Source organism: Brachionichthys hirsutus, chromosome 16 (genome assembly GCF_040956055.1).
Source record: "Brachionichthys hirsutus isolate HB-005 chromosome 16, CSIRO-AGI_Bhir_v1, whole genome shotgun sequence".
NCBI classification, from domain to species: Eukaryota; Metazoa; Chordata; class Actinopteri; order Lophiiformes; family Brachionichthyidae; genus Brachionichthys; species Brachionichthys hirsutus.
Window position 1 is genome coordinate 4833523 of NC_090912.1, and position 25409 is coordinate 4858931.

The following is a 25409-nucleotide window of genomic DNA, read 5'->3' on the forward strand; positions in this document are numbered from 1 at the left end:
CTAATCACAACTGTCAACTGTAAAGATGAAGAATATGCAAATGTCTTCCACGATGCCTTTATTACTTTGGCAGTACTGTTTATTCAGAAACACAAGTGAACTCCACACGCTCTCATCCAGGAAGGGAGGTTTGGTCTTTTACTCTCTTTGACATTAAATAGGAAAGTTATTGTTCCTCTGCATTTCATACAATTTAAAATGCAGAGGAGTGATAATTATTCGCCAGAGGAGTCGGGAGGGCGCACTAACATGACGGCTGCAGGGCCAAACCACCAACCTTCCCGCGAGCGCATGACCGTTGCTCCTCCATGCATAAAAAAGGATCATTTGAATTAATATATTTCCTGTTTTCACTCAGAAGAAAATATTTGCACAACATAAATAATATTTAAATATTTAAAACTAATTCTTGTGAAATTCCTGACTCACTTGGAAGCCATAAATCAATAATACTGATGTTCCACAGCTGGAATCAGCCTGCCCACCTCATTCACTTAAAAAATAATCAGACCACAACACGATGCCAGCTTCATATTAGCGGCTCGGATTAATTACTTTAAGCATGCGATTCTTCCTGCTGCATATGGGCACTGTCAAATTAAATGATGTAGCGACGTTCCAAAGTTCTTATTTTAACATACACATGGTTTGTTACGGCAGCATGCAATGGTCACTGGAGGAGGAGAGGATGACGCCTTGTTTGGCAGCATGCTGCCTGCTGTGTGTGGCGTTGGAAATGACAGCAAAGTACGTGTGTGGGTCGTCATAACTACGGAACACTGAAGGTTGTACTACAGTAAAAAGAAAGACGCGTTGGCGATCTGTGCCGATGCCGTCGGTGTCAAAGAGTCATAATTCAGCAGAAAACAAAGTCTGTGGAAACCTGAAAGGCAAAAAGGAGATACTTTTCCTTTTCACAATTTGCTCTTCAATCAATTGTTGCCATGACGAGATGAGCGAGGCGCCCGTTCCTCTCACCGCCAGCCTTCCCGTTTTATTCATCCTGCAAGACTCAGACTGCTGAGTCCTTTCCTGCGTGAATAGATGTCGCACACGTGTTAGCGTGAAGACACGGATGTCCTGCAGTCGAGGCTGGATTGGTGTGGACTATTATTTCCAACAAGGTCCACTGGTGAGATAAAGCCAGGTCAGGGGATATTATGCTGTGAGCACAAGCGCAGCGCACACACACACACACAGAGGGCGAGCATTTGCACAGCCTGACGCGGAGAGGCAGCGTTTAATTAGCCAGAGGTTGGACGCCTTCGCTTGGACTATGAGTGGCTAATTAACCAGACAGCCCCCCCCCCCCCCCCTCGCCACCCACCCACCCACCCACTCTCTGTCTCTGTCTCTCCTTCTCCCTGAACAAGCTGCACGCACACTAATTCATAAATGGGTGAAATCCTTGAAATTGTCTCCCGGCATTAACACACTCATCTCCCTGAAGAGGTGCTCCAACTACGAGCCAGGATGAAAGCACAATGGCGTTCAAGACGAGTCGGCCAACATCTCAACACCGTCTTTGCATCAACAACAAGCGAACGCGGCAAGATGCTGCTCACCGATTGGCCCATTGTTTGGAAGGGGATTATCTGATTTGTGCCCCCTCATTTGAAATGAAGTGGGATCAGCGTAGAATAAAACACAAACCACAAACAGCCGCTGTCCTTGGATGGGCTGCTTCACTACATGCCAGCTGGTACCCATCACAGAGGATGACACACAGTGTCAACATTGTGCCAAGCGGAGATTAAAAAGAAAAAAAAGGTGAATCTCTGGGAATTTCTGGGGGGGGGGATTATATGCAGAGGCACAAACAGGACGTGCAGGGAAAGATAAGTTGATTCCACAGAATTCAGATTTTTTTTTTTTTATGCCATGGCTTTTGATTACTGATCTCTGATAGGGCAAAGAGCAAAGGTCAACATCACTCCACAAGACTCCACTCAGATAACAAGAACCCCAAAAGCCGGAAACAAGCTAATAGAGATGAATGAGCGTGAGTCAACGGGTCGCGTGGTGCGCTGAGCACAATGAAAGAAATAGTGAAGGAAAAGAGATTCAAGCGTCGACCAGAGGCGAGAGGAGCTTCACCGGTCGGCAGCCCCTCCCAATGAGCAGGTCTGCCAGCCCGTCGGAGGCTATCAAGGACGCCCGACAGAGCTCTCAGCGTGCTCCCGGTCTGTTCGTCGCCAGCGCAGGGCACAGCCGCTGTTGTCACAGGCAACCAAGCAGCAATGACATGCGACCGCACGCTTACCTTCTGCTCGCACTGTGAACGGGGAATCGCCCGGCCTTTTGGCTGAGAACTGGCCCCCGAGAGAGGTCATTAGGAAGCACAGGCTGAAGAAGCCGATCCCCACCACAAAAATCCTGCAGACAGAAAGACAAAGATGGTGATTGCGTGACAAAGTCACAGCTCGAGGGAGAGACAAAAACGCGAGAGCGCTATAACAGAATGAATTATTAAAAAGGAGGCGTGTTGTGCAGAGAGTCCACTCTTTGAGGTAAGGCCACAAAACGTCTCTGGGAGTTTTCATGGACGTCGGACATGCCCTCCCAAGCAGCTTACAGCAATAAACCCACAGAAAGCCAGAAAGGCTTTGTGTACTCATGTCGCCGTGCCAAGTGGAATGAACCGTAGCATGGATGAGCTTTCTGAATAACACTGTGCTCAGCGCTGCGCTCGCTTGAGCACGCAGCATCTGAAACAAAAGCATGCAATTACAGACGAGCGGCTTCGCTTTGCAAAGAGCCTTTGAGCATCGCTCGACTTCATCGGCCTTGAACAGAGCCGCTCTGCTCTAAAAACGGACTTGTCTGCACACCGCGGGAGCGATGCTGAGGTATCGCACTGTGGGATGGATTGCGATGCGTTCATTCTGTACACATCAGCTTCCTTTATTGGATTTGTAAGGCAGAAAGCCAACAACGGAAAGGGCTGCAGACAATTAACTGATGGCACCATATCACTATGCAGCATGTAAGGCAGAGTTGGAGACGGAGCATGGAAGAAACGTAACAGTGATTCAGCACAAAGCGTGCCAGGTGCCATCCAGTGAACTGTACAGAATGAGCAAGTGAGCTGTTCATTGGGATGTTAAATCCCATCTGGAGTCCTGGCTGAGCGTAATGCAGCTGTGAAGCATGAGGGAAGTCTATGGCTGAACTGGACGTCATCACAACTGCTGCTACCGAGTCCTTCATTTGAAAGAAGCCTCGAGCCGAGATAGAAGCAAAATTAATCAACCTGAACTGTATTTCACTTTTCTAAATGTAATATTTATCAGCTGTTTGAAATAGGTTTAAATGAGTCAGTGCAACCGATTTATATTTTCTTCCTGCTCAAAATGTTCCTGTTACTAACTACCAGTCTAAAAATGATCTAATCCCCTAAATATCGCTTTCAGAGAACAGCATTGCAAATCCGACGAAACACCGTGCCAGCCGGCACAGATTTTGTCGAGCAGCAGGGTCGGTGTGTTTTTCCTGTCAAGGCCTAAATTTATATCTTGGTTCCGTTTCCAAATACCAAGACGTCACATACACACTCGACACTGCAGTGATTTGCTCCGAGAGGTAACATGAATCCCAATCCAACGTCAGGAAATCCCTGAAAAGAAATAATAATAATGCATCGTTCTTATATAGCGCTTTTCTGGACACTTTACATTGTGCATTATTCATTCACTCTATACTTGGTGGTGGTGAAGCTACTATTGTAGCCACAGCTGCCCTGGGGCAGACTGACCAGAGCGAGATCCATCGGCCCTCCTGACCACTTCCGACAGTCACACAGTCTTGCCCGAAAAGACACAACAGTGTACACATGTACTGGAGCCGGGAATCGAACCGCCAACTTCTCGATTATAGGACGACACGCGCCACCGTCACCCCAAATCTCACATCTGAGAAGAGGCTGAAGCCTGAGTGTGACCGGTTATTCCAATATTCCCATTGGTTTGGAGAAGGAATTCTGCATCATTCATGAGTGGCTATCACACTCGCGTTTAATCCCAAAATGAAAATCTCCGGTGGGATTTCGAGAGGGCGGTTGCAGCAGGAAAGCAAAGAATATTACAGAACTGAATGCCTCAAAGAGGAATGGGCTAAGATTCCTCAAGAATACTGCCAGAAACTGATGTGTGGAATCTGGATGTACATCATGTTTACAGCAGGAAAAAAAAAAAAAAGCTGCTCAGCTAAAAGTGTCACAGGAAAAAAGACCAGAAATACTTGTAATTCATGTGCAAAATGATTTAGAGAATGTAGTGTCAATGAAAGGAGCATTTTGTTATTATTATGAATATTATTTTAATTGGGGAGGGGGGGCTACATGTCTTGTTTCGTATCGATCAAATTAAACTCTCGTTTGTTTGATGCAATGATCCTCCAAGTAAACATGATGGGAATAACTCGACTTGCATCTGTTCTCTATCGACCTACTTACATCCGTCCATCTACCTGGCCGAACGTGCTCCGTTTTACCGAGCTTGATTTCCTTCGTCTCCAGCTGCTGCTGCTGCTGCTGAAAGTTTTTGCTGAGTAAGCAGTCGATAATTAGCCGCTGCACAGCGAGATCCAATTATTCCCAATTAATAGCGACGATCCGAACCAGCAGGACTTTCAGTAAACATCCGCTGCACCGCGACATCCCTTAAATGCGTCGAAATAAAAACGCTCGCTTGGCGACTGATCACCGATCAATGTTGTTTTCTGTATAACATTCATTTTTATTCCACTTCACGAAAATTGTCGCGACGCGTGGGATTGAACCGGAGCATATTACCCAAAGTACTTGATTTGTGCACGTCGGTAAACGGCGGAAGGTTTTTCATGCTTCCTTACCTGAATGGTTTGAAAGTGAGAAGGCATCTCCTCATCATAATGAAAAGGTCGCTGCCGGTTGCGATCATTTCGCGCGCACGGAGAAAGCGCCGGGTGTCCTGAACATCGTGCAAGACTGTGCGTGAGCCAGCAACAAAAACGGAACTTTGGCTGATGCGATGTGACTGTGGTGAAAACGCGTAACTTCCACGCGGACAGCTCTCTCTTGTGCTGCGTGTTTGTTGCGAACCACTTCTGCAGAAATCGCGCCCGTGCGTCCTGCAGCAACGGCTCGATTGTCCTCTTCCAGAATGCGCAGACGAATAATGCGTTTTCATCACATGTCCCTGTTTAAAGTCCTGGAAGCACAGTGGCGGCAGCGTGCGCAGTAATGCGGGGCTGTTTGAGTCCTGGAGACTCTGATTGACTCGCTTCATGAACGGGTCTTTAGCTGCTGATGTTTTACTGGCAGCGCCATCTAATGTCTCAAACTGGTAAACGAAAATAATGGTAAAGAGAATCGAGCAATTAAACAATACGCATCTCAATAATGTACAAGAACGGTTTGGGGCAATGGAAATATAATTTAATTGTTATATGATTAAAATAATATATCTCGATATAAATCAATCAGTATAATTGATATACATACACACATACTGACCTGGTAAATACATTTTAACATGTAATATTGTTCATTCATTTTTCTGCCGCCCTAAAGTGTGAGGAAATATAATTTCAGCACCATGGACAGCTCCCACTGTAGACTGGCAGCAGAGCGACAGCGACACCCAGCGGACGGATCCCGGAATGCTGGGTGACCAAGGACGTGTGTGTGTTTACATGCGCTTCAGTTTGGTCGTCCAAAAAAAAAGCTACGAACAGATTTTCGTGATCCTGACGGTAAAATAATGCTTGGGTAAAAATACGCACTTTTAGCCGTTCATAATGGAATCTTTATTTTACTATAAACTTTTACTACAACATGTTCAGGTGTTGGTATCTAGGATTACGTTAACCATATTTAAATATATGTTTTCACAGGGTGTAGATTAGGATTGATTGAATTAAAGGGGACTGGTGGGCCTTGGCATTCTAGTTATTTATGGATTGGTTCAGTCCCAACAACATGTTCACTATTTCAGTCTGCGTGAGCCGGCCTGTTGGAATTAAAGGCCACCGCACTTGTGTGTAAAATTGGAAATATTAATTAGACTAACAGCTAAGTAAAAAGTGTGATTTACTTTAGTATAACAAATGTAGAGTCATTACTTTGTGGAACTGCTTTTTGCTGCAACAGCTGCAAGTCTTTTGGGGTGTGTCTCTACCAGCTTTATACTTGTAGAGTTGGGAATGTTTGTTGCTTCTTCTTTGCAAAACAGCTCATGCCACCAGAATTTGGCCTGTGAGTTTAGGATTTTAGTTGTGCCATACTCTTCCCATTCCCAAATGACGGATTGAAAAATGTTCCGTGAGATGTCCAAAGCTTTGGAAATCTTTTTGTAGCCTAACTCCACTTTAAAACTTATCCACAACTAAATCCCTGCCCTGTCTGGTATGTTCCCTGAACTGCATTCTCTGAACAAATCTCTGAGGCTCACAGAGCAGTTGTATTTGTGCAGAGACGAGATTACAGACAGGCGGACTCTATTCAGTCCATTGGATCATTTGGCAATCGTCAGGCAACTTCTGAAGGCAACTGGTTGCACTCGGAGAAAAGGGGGCAGGATGCTTTTGCCCATTTCACTTTTCAGATTTGTATTTGTAAAACAAAATCAAAATCATGATCATGTATACTTTTCTTTGCACTTCAAACTTTGAGTGCCACTTTGCATTGGTCTTTCACATAAAATTGCAATAAAAATATATTTATGTTTGTGGTTTTAAGATTATCAAATGTGGAAAAGTTCAAGGGGGGTGAATATTTTTGCAAGCCACTGTATAGAGTTTGATTAAGGACAATAATGCCGGTCTCCTCCTCCTATCAGGACATTTCTCAAGCTTTATCTTCTTGTCTCTTTCATGACCTTTTTTTCATTGCATTTATGCATTGAATAATTCTTCCTCATCACTCCTCTGCTATCTACAATATTTGTTATCTCACTGTCATGTGCAGCCTCACCGTTTTAGTCTCTCTCCATCTGTCTTCTTGAGTTTCTCCCTCCCACTATTTCATTTGGACTCCCCCCTCTTGCTTTACTGAACCTTCTCAGAGGCAGAAGCCCAAGGACAAAGAAGCATTGCTTTTACACTTAGCATCCAATTGTATTTACTATGGGAGAATATACATCTGGGAAAAGCAGGAGTGGAAATATAGGCTCACGGAAGGAAAATTAAAATTCATGGGGCACCACGGCTTTGAAAATAGCAGAAATAAATCCCAGTTCTACTCAATCTTTATGACACTTTTATTCTTGTTTGTGTGCCAAAAATGTGGGAGAAATCTTGGACTGAATCCAAAACAGGGCAGCTCACATGTCTGCCCACATAACATTCTTTATTTGCCGAGTTTCACTCACATCAGCTGAAAATGAAAAAAGTGTGTTGCCAGGGCCAATCTCTGTTTGAACCGAATGTTTGAATAGTTACTTTAAAATGAAGAAACTGCCGATAGCTACACCGTTCTTCTTGCATATTCTAAATTTTGCTCCAGCCTTCACTGAAGAAACCCCAAAAACATATTCTAGGAACATCTATTGTTGTAAAAAGTTTATTCGACCGACTCAAACATCATGTTGCTTAAATGCACAAAGTGTTATTCAGTCAGCGTGAGACTCAGATTCCCCAGCATGCCTTGATAACGTTGCAACTCGCTGGAATCTTCCTCCAGAGATGCGAGACAAACATAAATGCCTTGAATGAGTCACAGTTAAGTCAATATTTTTTAGATGTCTCTTCTAAGTGATAAATAAATAAACTGTGAGCAACAGTTTGTTTACCATGCGACTCATACAAGTGTCAGCGTAAATATCCCATATTCCTTCGTCTTTTCGCAGCTTGTGTCGCTTCAAATATAAATATTAGAATTATTCTGCACCCCATAATCAGATTGAGGATGGCCCTTGTAATAACTGGGCCATTACAGAATTGCATTCAGTCCAAAAACCAAATTAAGGATTCACAGTAACAAGGAAGCACTCTCAGAATGATTGGGGGGAAACTGTGGTTTCAAGGGCCTTTCAACCAAAACCCCTTCGGCCGTTTAATGGATGTATATTATCCAGATTTAATTCCGGAAGAAAATGTATTTTTTTATTTTCTGTTTTTCATGTTGTCTGTCTATTTAAAGGCCAGTGGTGTTTTGCTTTTTTTCCCCCCCATGAGGCCAAAGCTGAAACCTTCACTCCTCCTCATGTTTCTCAATCACACATTCCAGGGCAGGTTTTATCTTGCTGAAGTGAAAACATGACACCATACGGAGTTTCTCTTAAAAAGGTGAGGCTGAGTGGATTTTACCTCCCCGCAAAACATCTAAACATCTCGTATTGCTGCATTTCAGGAGAGTGCTGTGGTGAGCACTGGACACGTTACTCCTCTGTTTGAGGCTCATCTAATAAGATAAATGCATATGTTCACAACAGATAACAGTGATGCGTTTCCTTGCCGATGTGAGAATACAACATGCTTATGGCTGGTTTTCCTTCTTCTGGTTCACTTCAGCAGTCAGCATCGCAGGTGAGGCTTCTTTTTTTGTTGTGCGTGAAAAGACATGTTTATCAGACTATTTGTAAAATGACACCAACGTTTTACAGATCGTGGAGGATATGCCTACAAAATGTACAAAAATACAGATTTATTGTATATATGGTAACTCTATTGTGGTGCAAGAATTTTTAAATAGTGTAAAAGTTTAAATCCTGCTATCCTTCTTCCTGCTGAATGGACTCACGCCCTCTCACGCCTCCTAATTCCCTGCCTGAACACGCCATGTTTTTACTTTCCCTGAAGCCAGAGCCGCTACCATTCCCTGGTCGCACCGCTCTTCCAGCATTCTATGCTGATTCCCCCTCCTGTGCTTTAAAACTGCCTCTTAATTTCCATAATTGTAAAAAAAAATATATCATAATCTCATATATTTCCATTAGAGTAAGAAGTGATAATAGAATTATATATAATATAAAATAATTTAGGGTGACACGGTGGCGTAGTTGTTAGCGCTTAGCGCTGTCACCTCACATCAAGAAGGTCCCGGGTTTGAATCCTATCAGAGTTTGCATGTTCTTCCCGTGTCCTCCAAAACCATGCAAATTAGTTCCACCGATTACTTCAAGTTGTCCGCAGTGTGTGTGTGTGAGTGTGTGTGAGTGTGTGTGTGAATGTCTGTGTGTCTCTGTGTGGCCCCGTGATGCGCTGGCGACACATCCGAGGTGTACCCCGCCTCTCGCCCATAGCAAGCTGGGACAGGCTCCAGCAACTCCCGTGACCCTCAAAGCGGAAAAGCGGCATGAAAATGAATACTATATAAAATCATTCAAACTGTATGAACTTCTCATCGCGCCACGTCACGCCGTGTCAGCATTTAACCCAGACATTCCTCTCACAATTCAGCCCGTCAAAGTGTGGAGCTCCAGGCTGTTTCCGAGGTGACGGCGCGGTGTGGAGAGAACGTGACCCTGACTTGTGACACCTCATCCCTCCAGCTGGATATGAAACTATTCACCTGGCACGGCAACAACAAAACGTGTAGCTATGGACACCGCCACGCTGACTCTGAGGTGGCGTGCGGAAGTAAGGCCGAGACTAATCAGTACAGACTCACCATGACGCTCCTCAACGTGACGCCACTCAACCAGGGGAAATACTACTGCAAGCTGCACGCCATACAGGGAACCGACTCACGCACAACTGTCGTTGCCGTGCGAGGTGAGCCGACGTGGGTTCTTAGCCGATTTGGTCCTTGCCTTCTTTTACTTTTCTAAAATCCCTTGATCTTTACAGACTGCTTGGATGCCTTTTACTACACCATCAATGAGTCCCGTGCTAACTGTTGGTTCGGCGGGGTTTATCCCAGTGGCATCGTCCACTGGCACCGGAATGAGGTGAACTTGACGGCTTCTGCCAGGACGTGGGAAGAGGAGGACCACTATGGACGGCACAAAGGCTTCAGCACCATCGATGTGCAGAAAGAAAATCTGAGCCAGCCTTACGTATGCTCCCTGTGGATCCCGTCTGTCGGGAAGTATCTCGACAGTTTGAAGCTATACATGACTGATGCACAGAAATCATCAGGAGACCTGGTCAGCCTGCAGTGGAGCATTATACTGGTGGAAATATTTATGGTAACATTTGTGATATAAAGAAACTCAAAGGAATTAAGAAAAGATCAGTTCCTGCTCCTGCTCCTGCTCCTGCTCCTGTTCCTGTTCCTGTTCCTGTTCCTGTTCCTGTTCCTGTTCCTGTTCCTGTTCCTGTTCCTGTTCCTGTTCCTGTTCCTGTTCCTGTTCCTGTTCCTGTTCCTGTTCCTGTTCCTGTTCCTGTTCCTGTTCCTGTTCCTGTTCCTGTTCCTGTTCCTGTTCCTGTTCCTGTTCCTGTTCCTGCTCCTGCTCCTGCTCCTGCAGGTCAGGACTGAACAGCCTGAATTAGTTTAATCCTAATACGTCATTCATGTTGTAGAGTCAATTAACAACAATCAATGTTTCTGCAAAGGTTGAAATGTGTAAATACAATATTAATGGCACCATTAAGATTTGCATGTATCACACTGTGTCTTTCTCCAACCTCCTGCATGCCGTGTCTTTTGTATGTTTGTTTTTGTACAAAGGTGCATTTTATTTGGCCTAGGGAAAACCGTCTGTTCTGAAAAGTCCAGAATTTTTCAGTTTGCATGCTGCAAAATCCCAAAATATTGCACAAATTCATTAAAATGCAAGTGGAGAAGCAGAATTCTGTCTTTCTTTATTTGATCTCAAAGTATATTTTATAACCCATGGCACAAACGTTTGAATATATATATATATATATATTATTTTGACCTTGCCAGAGGGAGGCAGTCTTTCCACGCAGGTTTAATGACAGCTGATTATTGCTTTCACTGGTATTGTATGTATAAACTGCACAAGATAAATATTGTAGAGGTCTATTGAATATTGTGGTTTTATTTAAAATTGTTGAGTCAATTAATAAACATGATTTACCTTACCTGACATGTCCCTATTATTTTTGCCTTTTTGTGCACAACGGCATCGTCTGTGCCTTGCGAAAGGGTCTTCTGACTCTTCTCTTCATTGCCATAAACTTTGGTTAACTCGCGGTGGAATTAGCTACTCAATGGGGATTTAATGTCGGGAGAATTTACCTTTAAAATTCAGTTAAGATAATATTTAGTATAATTCTACCCTCCTGCCATAATACAGGAGTAATAGATGTGTTTGTGTCCTGGACATTTTGTTGTTCTCTAAGATCCTCTTTGTATGTACAGAAAATAGAATGCACTGATTTTTAAAAAAGGTCAGTGGGAGGGAAATAAATTAAACTTCCTCTTTAAAAAGAACCCACTTCGATACAAGGCGCTTTGTCAGACGAGGAAGTGGCCTGATTATCATCTCAGCAGTTCCTTTTCTTGTTAGAATAGCAGCTGTCCAAAGCTTTTCAGCACACAGAGGCGCCCAGCGAGGTGAGCCGTCCTTCATCAGAGATAAACTGGGGATAGGATTCTGCAATAGAGGTGCTTTTCTTAATGTTCCTGTAATCTATTAAATTGTGCATGCTTGTTTGTTTCTGTGCTGATCTCTGCTCCTAGACTTGGTCAAAGCTCCTCAGTGTTGTTTAGATGCCTGAGAAGTCGTGAACAAGTGCAGGATCTCTGACTCCTCACGGCAACAGGATCGACTGTAGCAGCTTCAAACAAGCCTTAAACCACGATGTCTACTTTCTTTTAACTTTCCGCTTTGCTTTTCAGCTAAATCGAACATTTTGCAGAAATTAGGTTTTTTTTATCATGCGAAAGGAACAAAAATGAAGCACAATCAAATGATGGATTGTAATATAAGTAAAGGTTTTCCTGTTTACTTCCAAATTTTACATATAATTCATGTTTCTACGAGCCTTTTTTTCAATAAAAAATAGAAATGAATAATTGGGATTAGATGGATAAACATAGCTTTCTGCACGTGTCCAAAACTTCTGAGAATTATAACAAAACCTGCCTCATTTATGAGCAAAATTCAAAATAGAGATGCGCCCTCAAATTGGGACAAAACAAAGTTTGCATTGAATTTTTAAACTAGTTTAATATACAATTCCTATTAATATACACATTATACAAAAATCCATATCACTAACTAAACACATCATTAAGTTCAGTAAAGCAGCAAAAACTGTCCCAACTCGGCTTTCTATTCATAAGAACAGGATTCTTTCATATAAGAGATTTCCTTCAATATTGTAAGGACAACACACAAGGAGAAGCAAATGTTTTTATTCTCACACTCATTGACAGACGCCATACTGCTGGACAGAAGGTTAGAACAGTTAATACAGTAGAAGCCAACGTGGAATAACAGTAGCGATGCAGTGTGAGCAGGAACAGCCACACCAGACGGAACAGATAACTAACTTCGTGCAATTATCGTGAATAATTCCCCAGACAGTTGGACAATGGGAGAAATGCAATATCTACATCAAGATGCAGCGCTAAAATGCCAAGACGTACATCCCTGATGTCTGGAAGACATTCAACAAGCTTCTTACAAAATGTGAAACAGAAGCAAAGCCTAAAAATAACCATTCTGTTTCCTTAAGCTTAGACCCAAGAGCAAAACAAAGTGCACGGTAAAAAAAAGGGGGGTTCTTTCATGAAGAAACGCAGCCAACATCTGAAGCTACATGCATCCAGATTATAGTGATGGTTCTGCGTTTATTTGTATCATTTGCCAATTTGTTAAACTACCTTCATTTAAAATAATAAATCTAAAGTTTGACAATGTCAGTTTCTTCTCCTCACCTCATGTTAATTATCAAAAACAAAGTTGCTTTTGGCTATAAATGAGATCCAGCTGCAAGATAATGGGAACCCTAATGGACAAGAGGTGAAATATTTGTATATTTAATATATCGAGCCTTACATTTCAGTTTAGAAACTCAACTGAACCGACGCGCTGAGAAACGTACAACCCTTTAAACTCTCAGCATCCATCACAAGGAATCTTTACAGCTCAGAAAACCTAAGAAAATAGCTTCTATTACAACTTAGTTGAACCCCCCCCCCCCCCATTATAAAATGCCAAAACACACATATATTTCAAATCTCATTGTGCCACATGGGAACGCACAAAAACAGGTGTGAAAAGGTGAAGGAGTTTGTCTCCTCCTGCTAGACAACAGTAAACCTGGCATCCATGTCACATCACACAACCAGAACGGGGTTGTTACCATGGCTACGCCGCAAGCCCAAGAACAATCAAGGAGTCTTTTGTCCGTCTGCAGCCTTTCTACCGGCTGGACAGGCTGGAGTGTGGACTTACTGGCTGCCTGTAACCAAAGGCTGCATGCAGGGAGACGATGAAACCAATCACAACTTTTGCTGAGGGTGATATGAAAAAACCTTCAGACAAAACGGCCCTCAGCAACGTTCAGAGAGCAGAAACACTAGTGAAGGGTTCAAAACACGACCTGCTCATAGTCTCGTTTGCCCTTCTATCCTTTCTCAAAGAGCCATTTTGGATATGAGCTTTTCCGCATGTTTTACAAGCCTACGGTTTCACTCCCGTGTGGATTCTCATGTGTTTTCTCACAGAGCCATAGTCTGTAAAAGCTTTTCCACATGTTTTACAAATGTAAGGCTTCTCTCCTGTGTGGATTCTTATGTGTTTTCTCAAAGAGCCATTTTCTGTAAAAGCTTTTCCACATGTTTTACAAATGTAAGGCTTCTCTCCTGTGTGGATTCTCATGTGTTTTCTCAAAGAGCCATTTTCTGTAAAAGCTTTTCCACATGTTTTACAAATGTAAGGCTTCTCTCCTGTGTGGATTCTCATGTGTTTTCTCAAAGAGCCATTTTGTATAAAAGCTTTTCCACATGTTTTACAAATGTAAGGCTTCTCTCCCGTGTGGATTCTGATGTGTTTTCTCAAAGAGAAATTTTCTGTAAAAGCTTTTCCACACATTTCACAAACGTAAGGCTTCTCTCCTGTGTGGATTCTCATGTGCATTTTCAACTTGCCCTTTTCCACAAAAGCTTTTCCACACATTTCACAAATGTAAGGCTTCTCTCCTGTGTGGATTCTCATGTGTTTTCTCAAAGAGCCATTTTGTATAAAAGCTTTTCCACATGTTTTACAAATGTAAGGCTTCTCTCCCGTGTGGATTCTGATGTGTTTTCTCAAAGAGCCATTTTCTGTAAAAGCTTTTCCACACATTTCACAAACGTAAGGCTTCTCTCCTGCGTAGATTCTCATGTGCCTTTTCAACTTGCCCTTTTCCACAAAAGCTTTTCCACACATTTCACAAACGTAAGGCTTCTCTCCTGTGTGGATTCTCATGTGGACTTTCAAATTACCATTTCTTGTAAAAGCTTTTCCACACATTTCACAAACGTACGGTTTCTCTCCTGTGTGGATTCCCATGTGGACTTTCAACTTCCCACGTGGTTTGTAACTCTGGTTACATACTGAGCCAGCATGTGGCTTCTCACTGGTGTTATTTGTTCTCGGGGTTTGGAACTGGGGCTCAATCGGAACATCGTTTCTGCTTGTCTCACCTGTTTCATCATGGTTGACAGACAGGTGAGAACTGTTAGAGATCAGCAGGTCAATGTCTGCTGCTCCTACTACAGAGCTTATAACCGGCATGCTGACAAGAGACTCTGTCGGTGCTGCACCATCTTCAGCTTTCACGTAGAGAGCCTGACCGTCACTCTGGTCGTTTTCCTCATGAGTAGGAGTCAACATGACGACGTCAGTCTCCTGCTTCAGTACAAGCTGCTCTCCCTCCTGAATGCTGCGGAGTTCCTCCGGTTCCTCTTTCGGGTGTAGAAGCTCTGGGTCCTCTTGGTCCATGCTGTACTCCATCTTACAGACACGAGGCTGTGGGCGATCTGGAGGGGCAACGAAAGGAGGATGACGCTGCTGTGACAATACAAACGTAAGACATACGACGACATGAGTAGGGATCGGCCGATAATCGTCCGGGCCAGTTATATCTGCCGATATTCGGCATTTTGACATATATCGGCATCGGCCGATAAGAAATCAATGTAAAACTGGCTTCCGCCTATTTTGGCTCTCGTTTCATTTCATTTCATTTATTCATACGCACAATAATAATAATAATAATAATAAAAACATTACAAAGGCAAATAATAGTGCAGGAGAGGAAAAGAAGCCAAAAGGGCTTGTATAAAAATCCTCCCCTCAAGTTCAAATTAGCTAAACAGAATCAACCAATGTAAAAAGAGGAGGGGGGTTACTATGGGAACTATGCATAGAATTGAGGTCACTTCCGATGCCTGCGTCCAAATACGGGACGACTGGCCACCCTAAAGTTACCGCTTGATAAAGTATGGATTAGCTGATGGTCAAATGTTCCGTCTTGTTCATTAAGGTGACGCTTAGCTTACCGATCCTGTGTAGCTTCAATTCGGGTTGCAGGCTGGCTCCCTTCTTGACGGCAGTCTTTCTAAAGGTTCCGACAACATCCTCATCAGCAGCTGCTAATCGCTTCTTAACAAAGTCTCTCAAAGAGTCAAACGAAAACATTTTTCTTATCTCAACTAAATACTTGAGAAACTAATTTAATATCGACTTGCACTGGCTTCACTCACTTCAAACTGACGCTACTAAAAGTGTTTGCTAACTTCCGGTTGTCCCCCAGAGCAACGTCCGACTAGGAATTCTCCTTCCGCTGCAGCTGGTGGAATAGAATAGAAAGGAACATCAACTTCCACTTATTCCAACAGGGACGGAAAAAATCGGGGAACACAATTCCTCGAAATTTTAGCTAAATTTAGGAACAAATGTACTCCATCAGATTCTTTGGTATTTTGTTTCTTTTTGACTGAAACACGACAGTTCTGAGACTGTGTGTTTGTGTGTTTTAATTCTTCATTAAAATCAAAAAAATACACCAAAACATTAGCACAAATAAAAACAAAACAAACCAAAGGCAACAACTAAACCACATAATATAAACATACGGTGGCACAGTGGTCAGCGCTGTTATCATAACAAACATGCATCGTGTACATCTGCTGTGACGCTCTGCGGGGGGCTACAACCTAAGATGTCTTGGCTGACATGCGAGGGCATTTACGTTGGCATGCAGAGAATATTAAGAGGCAAAAGAAAATGGTATTTTATTATATTTCACACTTCACAAAATGCTAAAAATTGGTTACACTAAATTGTCCATACGTGTGAGCGTGTGTGTGAATTATTGTTGGATCGGGACTCGGCATCGGTTCAAAATCAAATGACTCTGATTCCCATTGAGTGAGAAACAGACGGACATCCTGGCAGGAACAACACACCAACACATGCAGGATCCGACAGGCCGGGTCGCCGTCATCCCGACTCAGCCCGCTTCTCAGCTGACTTTACGTGACTTGAAGCCTCAGATGCTGAGGAGCTCTTCCTGGTCAGCCGGGTGCAGGATGCTAATGAACGCGCCCGAGTTCCAGCGCACCTCCGGCTGGACGACACCGAGCAGCATCTCTGTCAGAAAGCTTCAACCTGCTTTGCTGCACGGCTGACACTTAGCCACTGCCTCAGCACATGTTAGCGTTAAAGCGGCTTTGACTTGCTTTATCACCCAGACCTTGATTGCATGAAAAACAGGACATCGGTATTGAACACATGTAAGAATATCAAGAACCATGATTTTAAATGAATGCTGTAATTATGAGCCCTGTTTTTAATTGATGTCCGTTTTGAAATGTGTGTGGTTTCTGTTTCAGAAGGATCGGTTTCATACCTCAAGTATCTTTGCTATATGACTGCTATTAGTGAAATTAATGCTTGGATTGAGGTCCAATCAATAAGAGTGCAAGCTTTTCACTGGAAGTCTGCTCTGCAGCTTTTTAATGGTTTTCAGTTTCACACTTTCAGGCTTAGTCAAATTACATGGGGGGGGGGGGGGGGGGTGATTCCCAAAACTTTAAAATCAATCTGTAAATGAATTAGGATAAATGTAAACTGTCAGATCGTTGTGACGGGAATGTCGTTACAGCGCTGTGAGGAATCTGCCTCCGTCTCCGCCGCAGCGCGCCTCCCTGGCACCCCCCCCCTAGTCGTCGACAGTGATGTTGCGGAACAAGTAGGCCATGGACTCTCCGTTGTGGATGCGGCGGATGGCTTCAGCCAGTATCATGCTGACATCCACAGTCTTGATTTTGGGACACTGAAGCTTCTGTACTTCATGGGGGACCGTGTTGGTCACCACCACCTGGGGGCCAAATGACATTAAAGACACTAATGATACTGTTCGTTTCCCATTTGAATAGAGAAGCAGTTTCGAGCTGCTTATTTGTTTTTGACAAAGATTTCAACAGATTAATATGCTTGAAATGAAAGTCGAGGAACCTCTGATGGCTTTTCCAACATGGCAGGACAGAATAGTTAATTACTTTTACAAACGTCTGCCCAGTGCCTACGATAAACTAACCGTTACTCATTATAAGTTATACATAAAACACAAATCATGATCCTGAATACACTTAAAAAAATAAATAAATACTGGAGCTGAATCAAACCGGTAACTTCAGGGGGAACTGAAAACAGAAACGCAACTTCTGGATATAGCAATCCTTTCCTTATTCTGGTTACGGACTAATTTCACGCCATAACAGTTCAGCAGAAAAGGAAGTATGCTAGTTCCTGTCTAGTTCTTTGGTTTTGTTATTTTTTTGAATTCCACTGTTACTTCTCCTGAAGCTTCCCGATGGACACGAGTCAGAGGAGACGACGCCGTTCCATCTACCCTCAGCAAGAGTTAGTGGTTTAACTTCAACACGACAGCAGCCAACATGGTTTAGGAGTCCTCACCTCATCGATAGCAGACTCCTCTATGAGGCGTGGAGCATCGGCAGACAGTAAGCCGTGCGTGGCCATGATGTAAATCTTATAGGCGCCCCTTTCTTTCAGGATCTCTGCAGCAGCCACAAAGTCTCCGACATCGTCTATGATGTCATCCTGGAAGAAGACAAGTACAATCTTTGGATAATGGCAGAAACACAACGTGCAGCATGATGCAGCCGACGTGGTCGCGGACGAGAAGAACAAAGCACATCATTTTAACATTGAGGGCATAGCTTGGTCTTCTTCTAGATTTAACTTCTCACCTTTCACAGACACTGGAATTCCATTTTGTGGATCTGAAATCTATTTATTGCAGCCACATACTGGTGGTAATGACCCGTAAATACTAACCCCTCCAAATACGTAGATTTTGATCTCATGGATCTGGTTGTTCTGACAACAGCAAGAGACAGAGAAAGCATGAGTTGTCCATGCTTGTGTATTTTATTTTGATAGGACTCATTTTTATTTCTCATAGTATTGGTTGAATGTAAATAAAGTCAAGTAGCAGAATGTTGAGGACAGTGAAAAAGTGATCGAGCCTCCTCTTTACGACAGGATAAATCTCAAAACCTAATAGCCTCTTTACTGGGCCAAGATCCATGTGTTATAAAATATGCCACAAAATCAGCTATTCACAGAAATCACACAAAGTTAAATTTGTATAAAGTCCAGGATATCAAAAGGCATAAATACTTATGGTCAATGTATGTAAGGAGCCATGATTCATATAAAAACAATTACAGACAAACCAAATACTATCAATCACACCATTATCATGTCAGTTCGCTAGAAATGACCTTTGAAACTAAGAAATTATCTGCAAACACCATGAATGGAAATTGAAAATGGCTAAATTCAACCACAGAGACCACAGATGGTGAACTCCCAGCATCTTACCACAATGATAGCAATTCTTCCTCCCACATCTCCGACCACAGTAATGGGAGGTTTCTCCTTGGCCATCATCACTGCAAAGGAAAGCAGAACCCGTTAGCCGTGCGGGGGAGAGGAGGTTGCTTGTGCTGCATTTCACTCCATCAACAGTGAATCTCAGTAGATTGGGTAAAATGGGTTGAAAGATTTTTGGGCTTGTGTGATTTGGGAAAGTCTGCACCCCAAATTATGGGGTCTTTAATCGGATGAAGTGCATTATTCTGTCATGTGGTCAATTTAAAAAGCTGATAATAAAAAAAATCATAATATTTCCCCCCATTGTACCCCACCTACCCATGAGATTAAACTGAAATCCCAAACTTAGTAGTGCACATGCCATGCAAAATCAAATGACAGGGTTTTCTGCCCAGGATACCCAATCAGAAAAGGAACGTATAACCACCTGGACACACACACACACACACACAAACACACAACTTCAGGCCCCCCGACCGTGGCAGGCTTACAGTCTGCATGTGAGCCACATGACGCGCACCACACAGTCTTATTTCCCACAGGACAACAGTGGCTGACAAGCACCGATGAGGGTTTCTTCATACACACTTGCCGATGTTCAGGGGTCAGTCCGCAGTCGAACATCACGGCTGCCAGAGACCGCTTTTACAGGCACACAAGAACCAGACGGCATCTCTCGCATGCAGCTGGAGATGCAGCAGCTGTATTTATTATTCACATCTGGGTGGCTTCATTCGTTCCGAGCGCTTTTCCTGACAAACTGTCAGCATAAAAGTGTTTTTCTAAATTTCTGCATATAAAAACCTGGTAGGCTTTATAAATGGTTGCAACAGCAAGCAAAACCAGATGAAAGTGATTTCATCTCTGACGGACTAAAATAATTCACCGCACGTTCAAAGCATTGCAGCTACAAGATTCAATGCCGTAAATTCTCGACAACTGCCCATTAGATGTGTTGATCTTACGAAACACAGCTGCATCTGGTGCATTGTTGTGCATGTAAATGTGGTCCATTCAAAGGAAACAACGACCTGGTAAACAATCGGCCATCCAAGCCGATTGTGAAGGAAAAAGTACAGAGAAGCAGAAAAAGGAGAAGCATGCCTTGCAAAACACTTCGCCGAGTATCGCGAGTCCCCACAGCATCGGAAAACCTGGCAGTGTCGCATTCATACGGTGAATGCTACTCATCCCAAACAGCAAAAAGCCACGTTGTTAGATGCACACTACAGACGGTTGGATGATACTGAAGTGCCGTAGAGCTTGTTTCGTTTCTGTGTAGCGCAAAGCTTCTACACATTGTGCTGTTGCTTGTGTTGAACAAAGAATAACACACAACTTGAACCTGATGCTTTTTTTTTAAGCCCTTCATAACCCAAAGTATGAACACATTTCTGAACACAGATAAGGCTAACTTCACTCAAAGTGCTCTGCAAATATAAAACTTTTAGTCTATATGCAAGCGCTCACAGGGACACACAAACCAAACTAGACATGTTAATGTTTCACCAAAAAATAATTAGCAATAAAAAAAACGTTGTGTAACATTCCAGCTGTTGAAAAATTATTATCATTATTCCTGCATAAGATAATGCAGATCCATATTTTAAAGTAAGGAAGTTTAAAGTCATTCAGGCTTCTTGGACTTGGACTGCACAGATAAAAAAAAAAAAAAAGATTGAACCTCAGGGTTCTGCTATAAATTATACTGACCACTAGATGTCACTGTTTACTGAATTTAAAGCCCCAAGATGCACAAAGGCTTTCACAAGGATTCGCCCATCCATCACCACGGTACACACACCTCCCCAAAATAAGTGTTGTAGCTTGTCCAGATACTGCAACACGCTTCCTGAGAAATGTTTGGTCAGTTAAATTATTTATTATGAACCCTCCAATAAACCTGAACGTTTTTTTTTTTTATATACTTTGAAGGGAAATTTCTAATGACTGGCACTGCAGAGGTAATAGTAACTAAATGCCAATAGTTGCAAAATGTTAAAGCTCTAAGGGTTTTGGTTTAAGGTCAAACTTATGCATAGATGCATCACTAATTTCTTTCAGAATGCTCTTCTTCCCAATCATCAATGTTAGGTTTCAAAACATGCTTATTTTTGTCTTCACATGCATTTATGACCAAAGGTTAATCAGATTTTTAAAAGCGGGTTTCAAACAGGTACACCCATGTGTTAATTGGCAAGATGAGTCCAGATACTTTGGTGAAAAGGGAAACAAAACAAAACAAAACAAAGTTTGGAATGGTTCTGGTTTGATTTGTGAATTTCAAAATAAAATCAGAACACAAAACAAAGAGGACTTTGGCCATCTTGTAGAACTAGCTGTCTGGAGTCTTAGGAAGGCGCGGTATGGAGCAGCGCTGCTTGTTTCAAGTAAAGCATGCCATGCAAGTAGTATTAGGTACAGAGCACACTGACGTGGATTGGCCTCAACGGGGGTTGTCAATGCGAATTGTGCAGTTTGTGCATTCACTGACACTCCCTCCTGAATCCAGACTGTATTTTCACAAGATGCAGCACAAACCCTTTCATCTAGACATGCACGATTCGAGGGAACCAGTCGAAGAGGAATCTTTTATAGTCAGATGTAAGATATGTTTACGGTCGTACTTGGGAGCTCTATGCCAGGGAACGGAGCTTGTTGTTTGCCTGCTATTAGCAACAAATAAACACCACGTTAACACAAATGCACAAATATCGGACATGACAAAGACATGATTGTCTAGACTTTGAAAATCCTCTCGCTAGTTTGACATAAACTTTAAACATAATCACATCAACACATGAGACTCGTGCCGTTTAGATTTACTTTAAAATGTGAGTCTGTTAAATGGTTAAAATAGTTTAAATCAAGGGTGAGAATAGAAGACCAGAAATATTTTTGACTGATCCTCCCAGTGAATACTGGACACAAATACTTAGGATTAATATTATTAGACTATTATGACCTTAACATGAATTAATGCTGTAAATATGTTGGATGCTATATGCCACAATCATGTTAGTAATTATCTTAAAAAAATAGATATTCTAACTCAAAGTGCGCGCCAACAAACAGGCTATGCTTCTCAGGATATTGAGCACATCACTTTTTTGTAAGTTAGGGGGTTGCAGCTGTCAGAGGATGCAGCATGAGTAGAGGTAGCGTATCTGTGGACATAAAACATGCAGTAACACAAAAATCAGTTTCCTGGGGGGGTATGGTTGATGGTGGGAGTGAGAAACAGCAGAATCGACAGCACGAAACACGTTCGCACAAATGAGAGCTGCACTTGGATTGTCTGCAGGAGTTCTAATACGGGATTTAAGCAACTAGGTCATTTCTAGTTATATTTGATGACGGTGTGGCAAATAAAAAAGGCACCTAACTGAATACATTTCAACAAGGTTATGTTTTCTATCGAGCTTTGAAAGGTCTCCTTACAAGGGAGCTCCAGTCCAGTGTGTCCGGTGGAGTTGCGTACGCAGGGTGGGGAGTGTCTTCCATCGGCCATGTCAGACTCTGCACACTGAGCCTCGCCATGAATCACAGCCAGACCCAAACGCAGACGTTCAGCGTAGGACTGAGCCCTGGGAATAATGAAAGCACAGTTAGTCACCATCATTGCAAATAAATCATTCAACTTTGATGGGCAAAACAAATGTCATTACTAAATGTTGGGGAGAGAGAGGTTGTGTGATTCGTTTCTCAACAGTTACCTCTTAGCTGCTGATGGGGACTTTGCTACGATGATGGCATTTCTGTAATCAGGAATCTAACAACAAAAAAGCAGGACAGATGTCGTTGTTTCAGTCAGGCAGATGTGCTTTTAAGGTGCGATTACCAAGCCAGACAGACCAAAGAGAATTATTACCTCTTCCTGGATGTACTGAATCAAGAAAGGGGAGGCACGCAAGTTGTCCACTGGAAAGCTGAAGAATCCCTGGATTTCCTTCTGATGCAAGTCCATGGTGATGATGTGTGTTATTCCTTTGGGGGGGGGGGAGGCAGAAACAAAGCATAGATTTGCTGCATCTTACTACTATGACATTAATATTCTGTGTGAACATGATGGCGATGGATAAAGAGACTTAATGGTGCCTTTATTTTTTGGTTTCCTCACCTGCTTTCGCCAACATCGACGCCAGCAACTTGCTCACGATTGAGCCCCTCTTTCTCATCTTGCACTGTTTGCTGTAGGGAAAGTAAGGAATGACTCCAATGATATTCTTGGCGCAAGATGTCTTGAGGGCGTAGGCCATAACCAGCAGCTCCATGATGGCTGTGTTGACATCTCTGTGGCAAAAAATAAATAAAAGACTTGAGTATCAGTTGCAAAGGATTTCCAGAACTGGCCACAGATATAAATATTTATACTTCGCACGAATAATCTAAATCTACAAAACAATGAGTAACCAAAACAATCTAGTGGAAGAAAATGTGGTAAAGTACCGGAAAGTAGCCCCCCCCCCCCCACCACACACACACACACACACACACACAACCAAATGAAACGTGGCGGGAGAGCTTGGCATGTTGCAACAAAGACCCAATAAATTATAATACGGATCCAGTGAAAAGGTTGGACCAAGGATTCTTTTCTCATTATTCAAGATAGTGGCGCTTTAATTTGAATAAGACGTTTGTATACTTGACTAAACAGAAATGCGGGACTATCATTTACTCACCGAGGTATTGTCTGGATGATGAAGATGGTTTGTCCACGAACAGATTCTTTTACATCCACTCTAGTTTCTATTGTGAGGAAACAAATGATGCATTCTGTTAATTTTGCAATTTCAACTTCATATCTTGAAGGCTTTTTCTTTGTTTTCTGTGACTTTGAACATCGAGTCAACACACATCTGAGCAAATATTAGTGTCAACAAAGCAATGTGAACAATAGAATACTATCTTTGTGGCTTTTTGTAGATTTAACATTCAGAATCTCAATTTTTTAAAGTTACCTAGGTACATTAAAATTACCACATTTTGAGTCATTTCCTGCCGTTTGTAATACATTGCGTATTATAGAACTTGTACACTAATTCTGGACCAGTGGCGTGCGGTTCACTTCATGGCTGGGGAGGCACTGGCTTCATCACAATTAGATTTACAAACTGATGAACCCTACAGAGTATTTCACACTCCATTTGATTGGCAGCAATTAACAGTTTGGATTAAAAATCTCACATCAGCATTCTTTATTCATAGCAAGCACACATAAAAAACACATTGAATTATAAATAAAAAAAAACGTTATGGCCTTGCTTTTACTTGTAAATAAAGTCCAGCCCCTGACCGCACATCACCGTCTTAAACAGTAAAATTAACACTTTTACTGAGCCTCTAAAATGACAAGCTACTCACCTCCATTAGACTCCTGAAAGACCACCGACTTGCCCAGTTCAACTCCCAGCCTTCTGTAAAACAAGAGCATACCATTTCAAACATAGTCTAACCACCTAGAGACGTACAGCTGGAGGCAGGATTAATAAACCTCTCCTGTATATTAGAACTTTGTTTCAACATATCAAACAACAATCCTTACCTACAGTGACAAAAACATTACAAGGCCAAAAACCAATAATGGACGCCATTGCATTAAAAACAGAAATAATTCTGCAGTGAAAGTCACTGCTTCCCGAAATTCAGATTGGAGAACATGAAGTCCACATCCCACACTAAATGGATGGATGATTACACTCTTCTAACTTGTACGACGGTTCTGCTGTCCGCGTCATTTGGCTAGTAAGCTAAATATGTGTATATATAACCCTTCAAGAACAAACTTTGGGATGCTGCTGCTTAACTATATATATATGAAGGTTAACAGTTTAAATGTCTCTATATGCCTCGTGTATTACAATCAGCATGCAGCGACTAGCGCCAGCACGAGAACAACACGAGACAACGTTCCACTCACTCTGTGATCTTCTTGGCCAACTCTGTGGATGCTACAGAGGAGTTCGCAGAAAATACACGATAGCCACTTTTAGGGACGTTCATTCTGTGACTTTCTCGTTAATTTCCCAATCCCAGACGTCGGTAAACAGCGGTATGCGTTCTATCACCCACCGGCCGCTTGTTTGTGATGTTCTTTTCGTTAGCTTACTAGCTAGCAAATCCGAGCCTTGGCACCAGCCTGCTCAATGAGACAATGTGTCCTTTAAATAAACAAATCAAGCTAAAGTTTACCTATCAAACAATCATTTATCAAAGTATTTATTCTCCTGATTATCCGACAGCTCGCTTAAATACGTCTGACATATGCTACTTGCCGTTTCACCGACAACACTAACAACTACGGAAGCCGTTAAGACACAAACCTCTCAGCTCTGGTTTGAGTAACACGTGTCGAAGTGGGCGTGACTTAAGCCTCAGGATAAGCGCTTTTGTATTTCGATTTTTAGATTTTTAGGAATCGACAGTTTTAGACCTTGATGACACGGGGAGGCAGGATTTGCAAATGTAAATTTAGATTTACATTTAAATCTAAATGTAGTTGTGTCAGTGAGACTGATATTGCTATGAATAATTACATTGAGGAGCGCTGCAAAAAACAGTAACAAAAACAGTAACCTAAATTACTGTGAAAGTGACGTATGGCTTTTGCCTCACCCTCCCCATATGATTAACCTTTCTGGTATAGTATTTGTTTAT

At 42.5% G+C, this 25409-nt stretch overlaps 3 protein-coding genes across 4 annotated transcripts in view; all 3 read right to left on the minus strand.

The window, feature by feature from the left end:
- LOC137905727 (alpha-1,6-mannosylglycoprotein 6-beta-N-acetylglucosaminyltransferase B-like) overlaps nt 1–4919 on the minus strand; it is a 31947-nt gene extending 27028 nt beyond the window's left edge. Inside the window, exons 1-2 of the mRNA XM_068749979.1 lie at nt 4852–4919; nt 2264–2376 (exon numbers count right to left, since the gene is read on the minus strand). Of these exons, the coding sequence (XP_068606080.1) occupies nt 2264–2376; nt 4852–4919 (181 nt within the window). The remainder of the gene's footprint in view (nt 1–2263; nt 2377–4851) is intronic.
- Nucleotides 4920–13520: 8601 nt separating this feature from the next.
- Nucleotides 13521–14615, minus strand: LOC137906012 (zinc finger protein 345-like). Its single transcript, XM_068750301.1, has one exon. It carries the CDS (start codon nt 14613–14615, stop codon nt 13521–13523), a length of 1095 nt encoding a protein of 364 aa, XP_068606402.1.
- A 2233-nt stretch (nt 14616–16848) lies between these two features.
- LOC137906010 (phosphoribosyl pyrophosphate synthase-associated protein 1) lies at nt 16849–24965 on the minus strand. 2 transcript variants are annotated; one of them, XM_068750299.1, is made up of 11 exons: nt 24673–24965; nt 24117–24169; nt 23435–23501; nt 22870–23042; nt 22621–22736; nt 22466–22521; nt 22191–22336; nt 21377–21418; nt 18738–18808; nt 17805–17951; nt 16849–17205 (listed from the first exon to the last, which is right to left on the minus strand). In XM_068750299.1, exons 1-11 carry the CDS (start codon nt 24753–24755, stop codon nt 17047–17049), a joined length of 1113 nt encoding a protein of 370 aa, XP_068606400.1. In that variant the 5' UTR covers nt 24756–24965; the 3' UTR covers nt 16849–17046. The 2 variants fall into 2 exon arrangements, with proteins under 2 accessions (XP_068606400.1, XP_068606401.1); XM_068750300.1 differs by lacking the exon at nt 21377–21418 and having other exon boundaries at nt 24673–24963.
- Between the last annotated feature and the right edge of the window lie 444 nt (nt 24966–25409).

Excerpts from the sequence above, each read along its gene's own strand:
- LOC137906012 (XM_068750301.1), bottom strand. The coding sequence starts at position 14,615 with ATGCCGGTTATAAGCTCTGTAGTAGGAGCAGCAGACATTGACCTGCTG.
- LOC137906010 (XM_068750299.1), bottom strand. The coding sequence starts at position 24,755 with ATGAACGTCCCTAAAAGTGGCTATCGTGTATTTTCTGCGAACTCCTCT. Across the intron at positions 23,502-24,116 it reads CTTTCAGGAGTCTAATGGAG|AAACTAGAGTGGATGTAAAA; the intron begins GTGAGTAGCTTG and ends TCCTCACAATAG. Across the intron at positions 22,522-22,620 it reads TTCAGTACATCCAGGAAGAG|ATTCCTGATTACAGAAATGC; the intron begins GTAATAATTCTC and ends TTTTGTTGTTAG.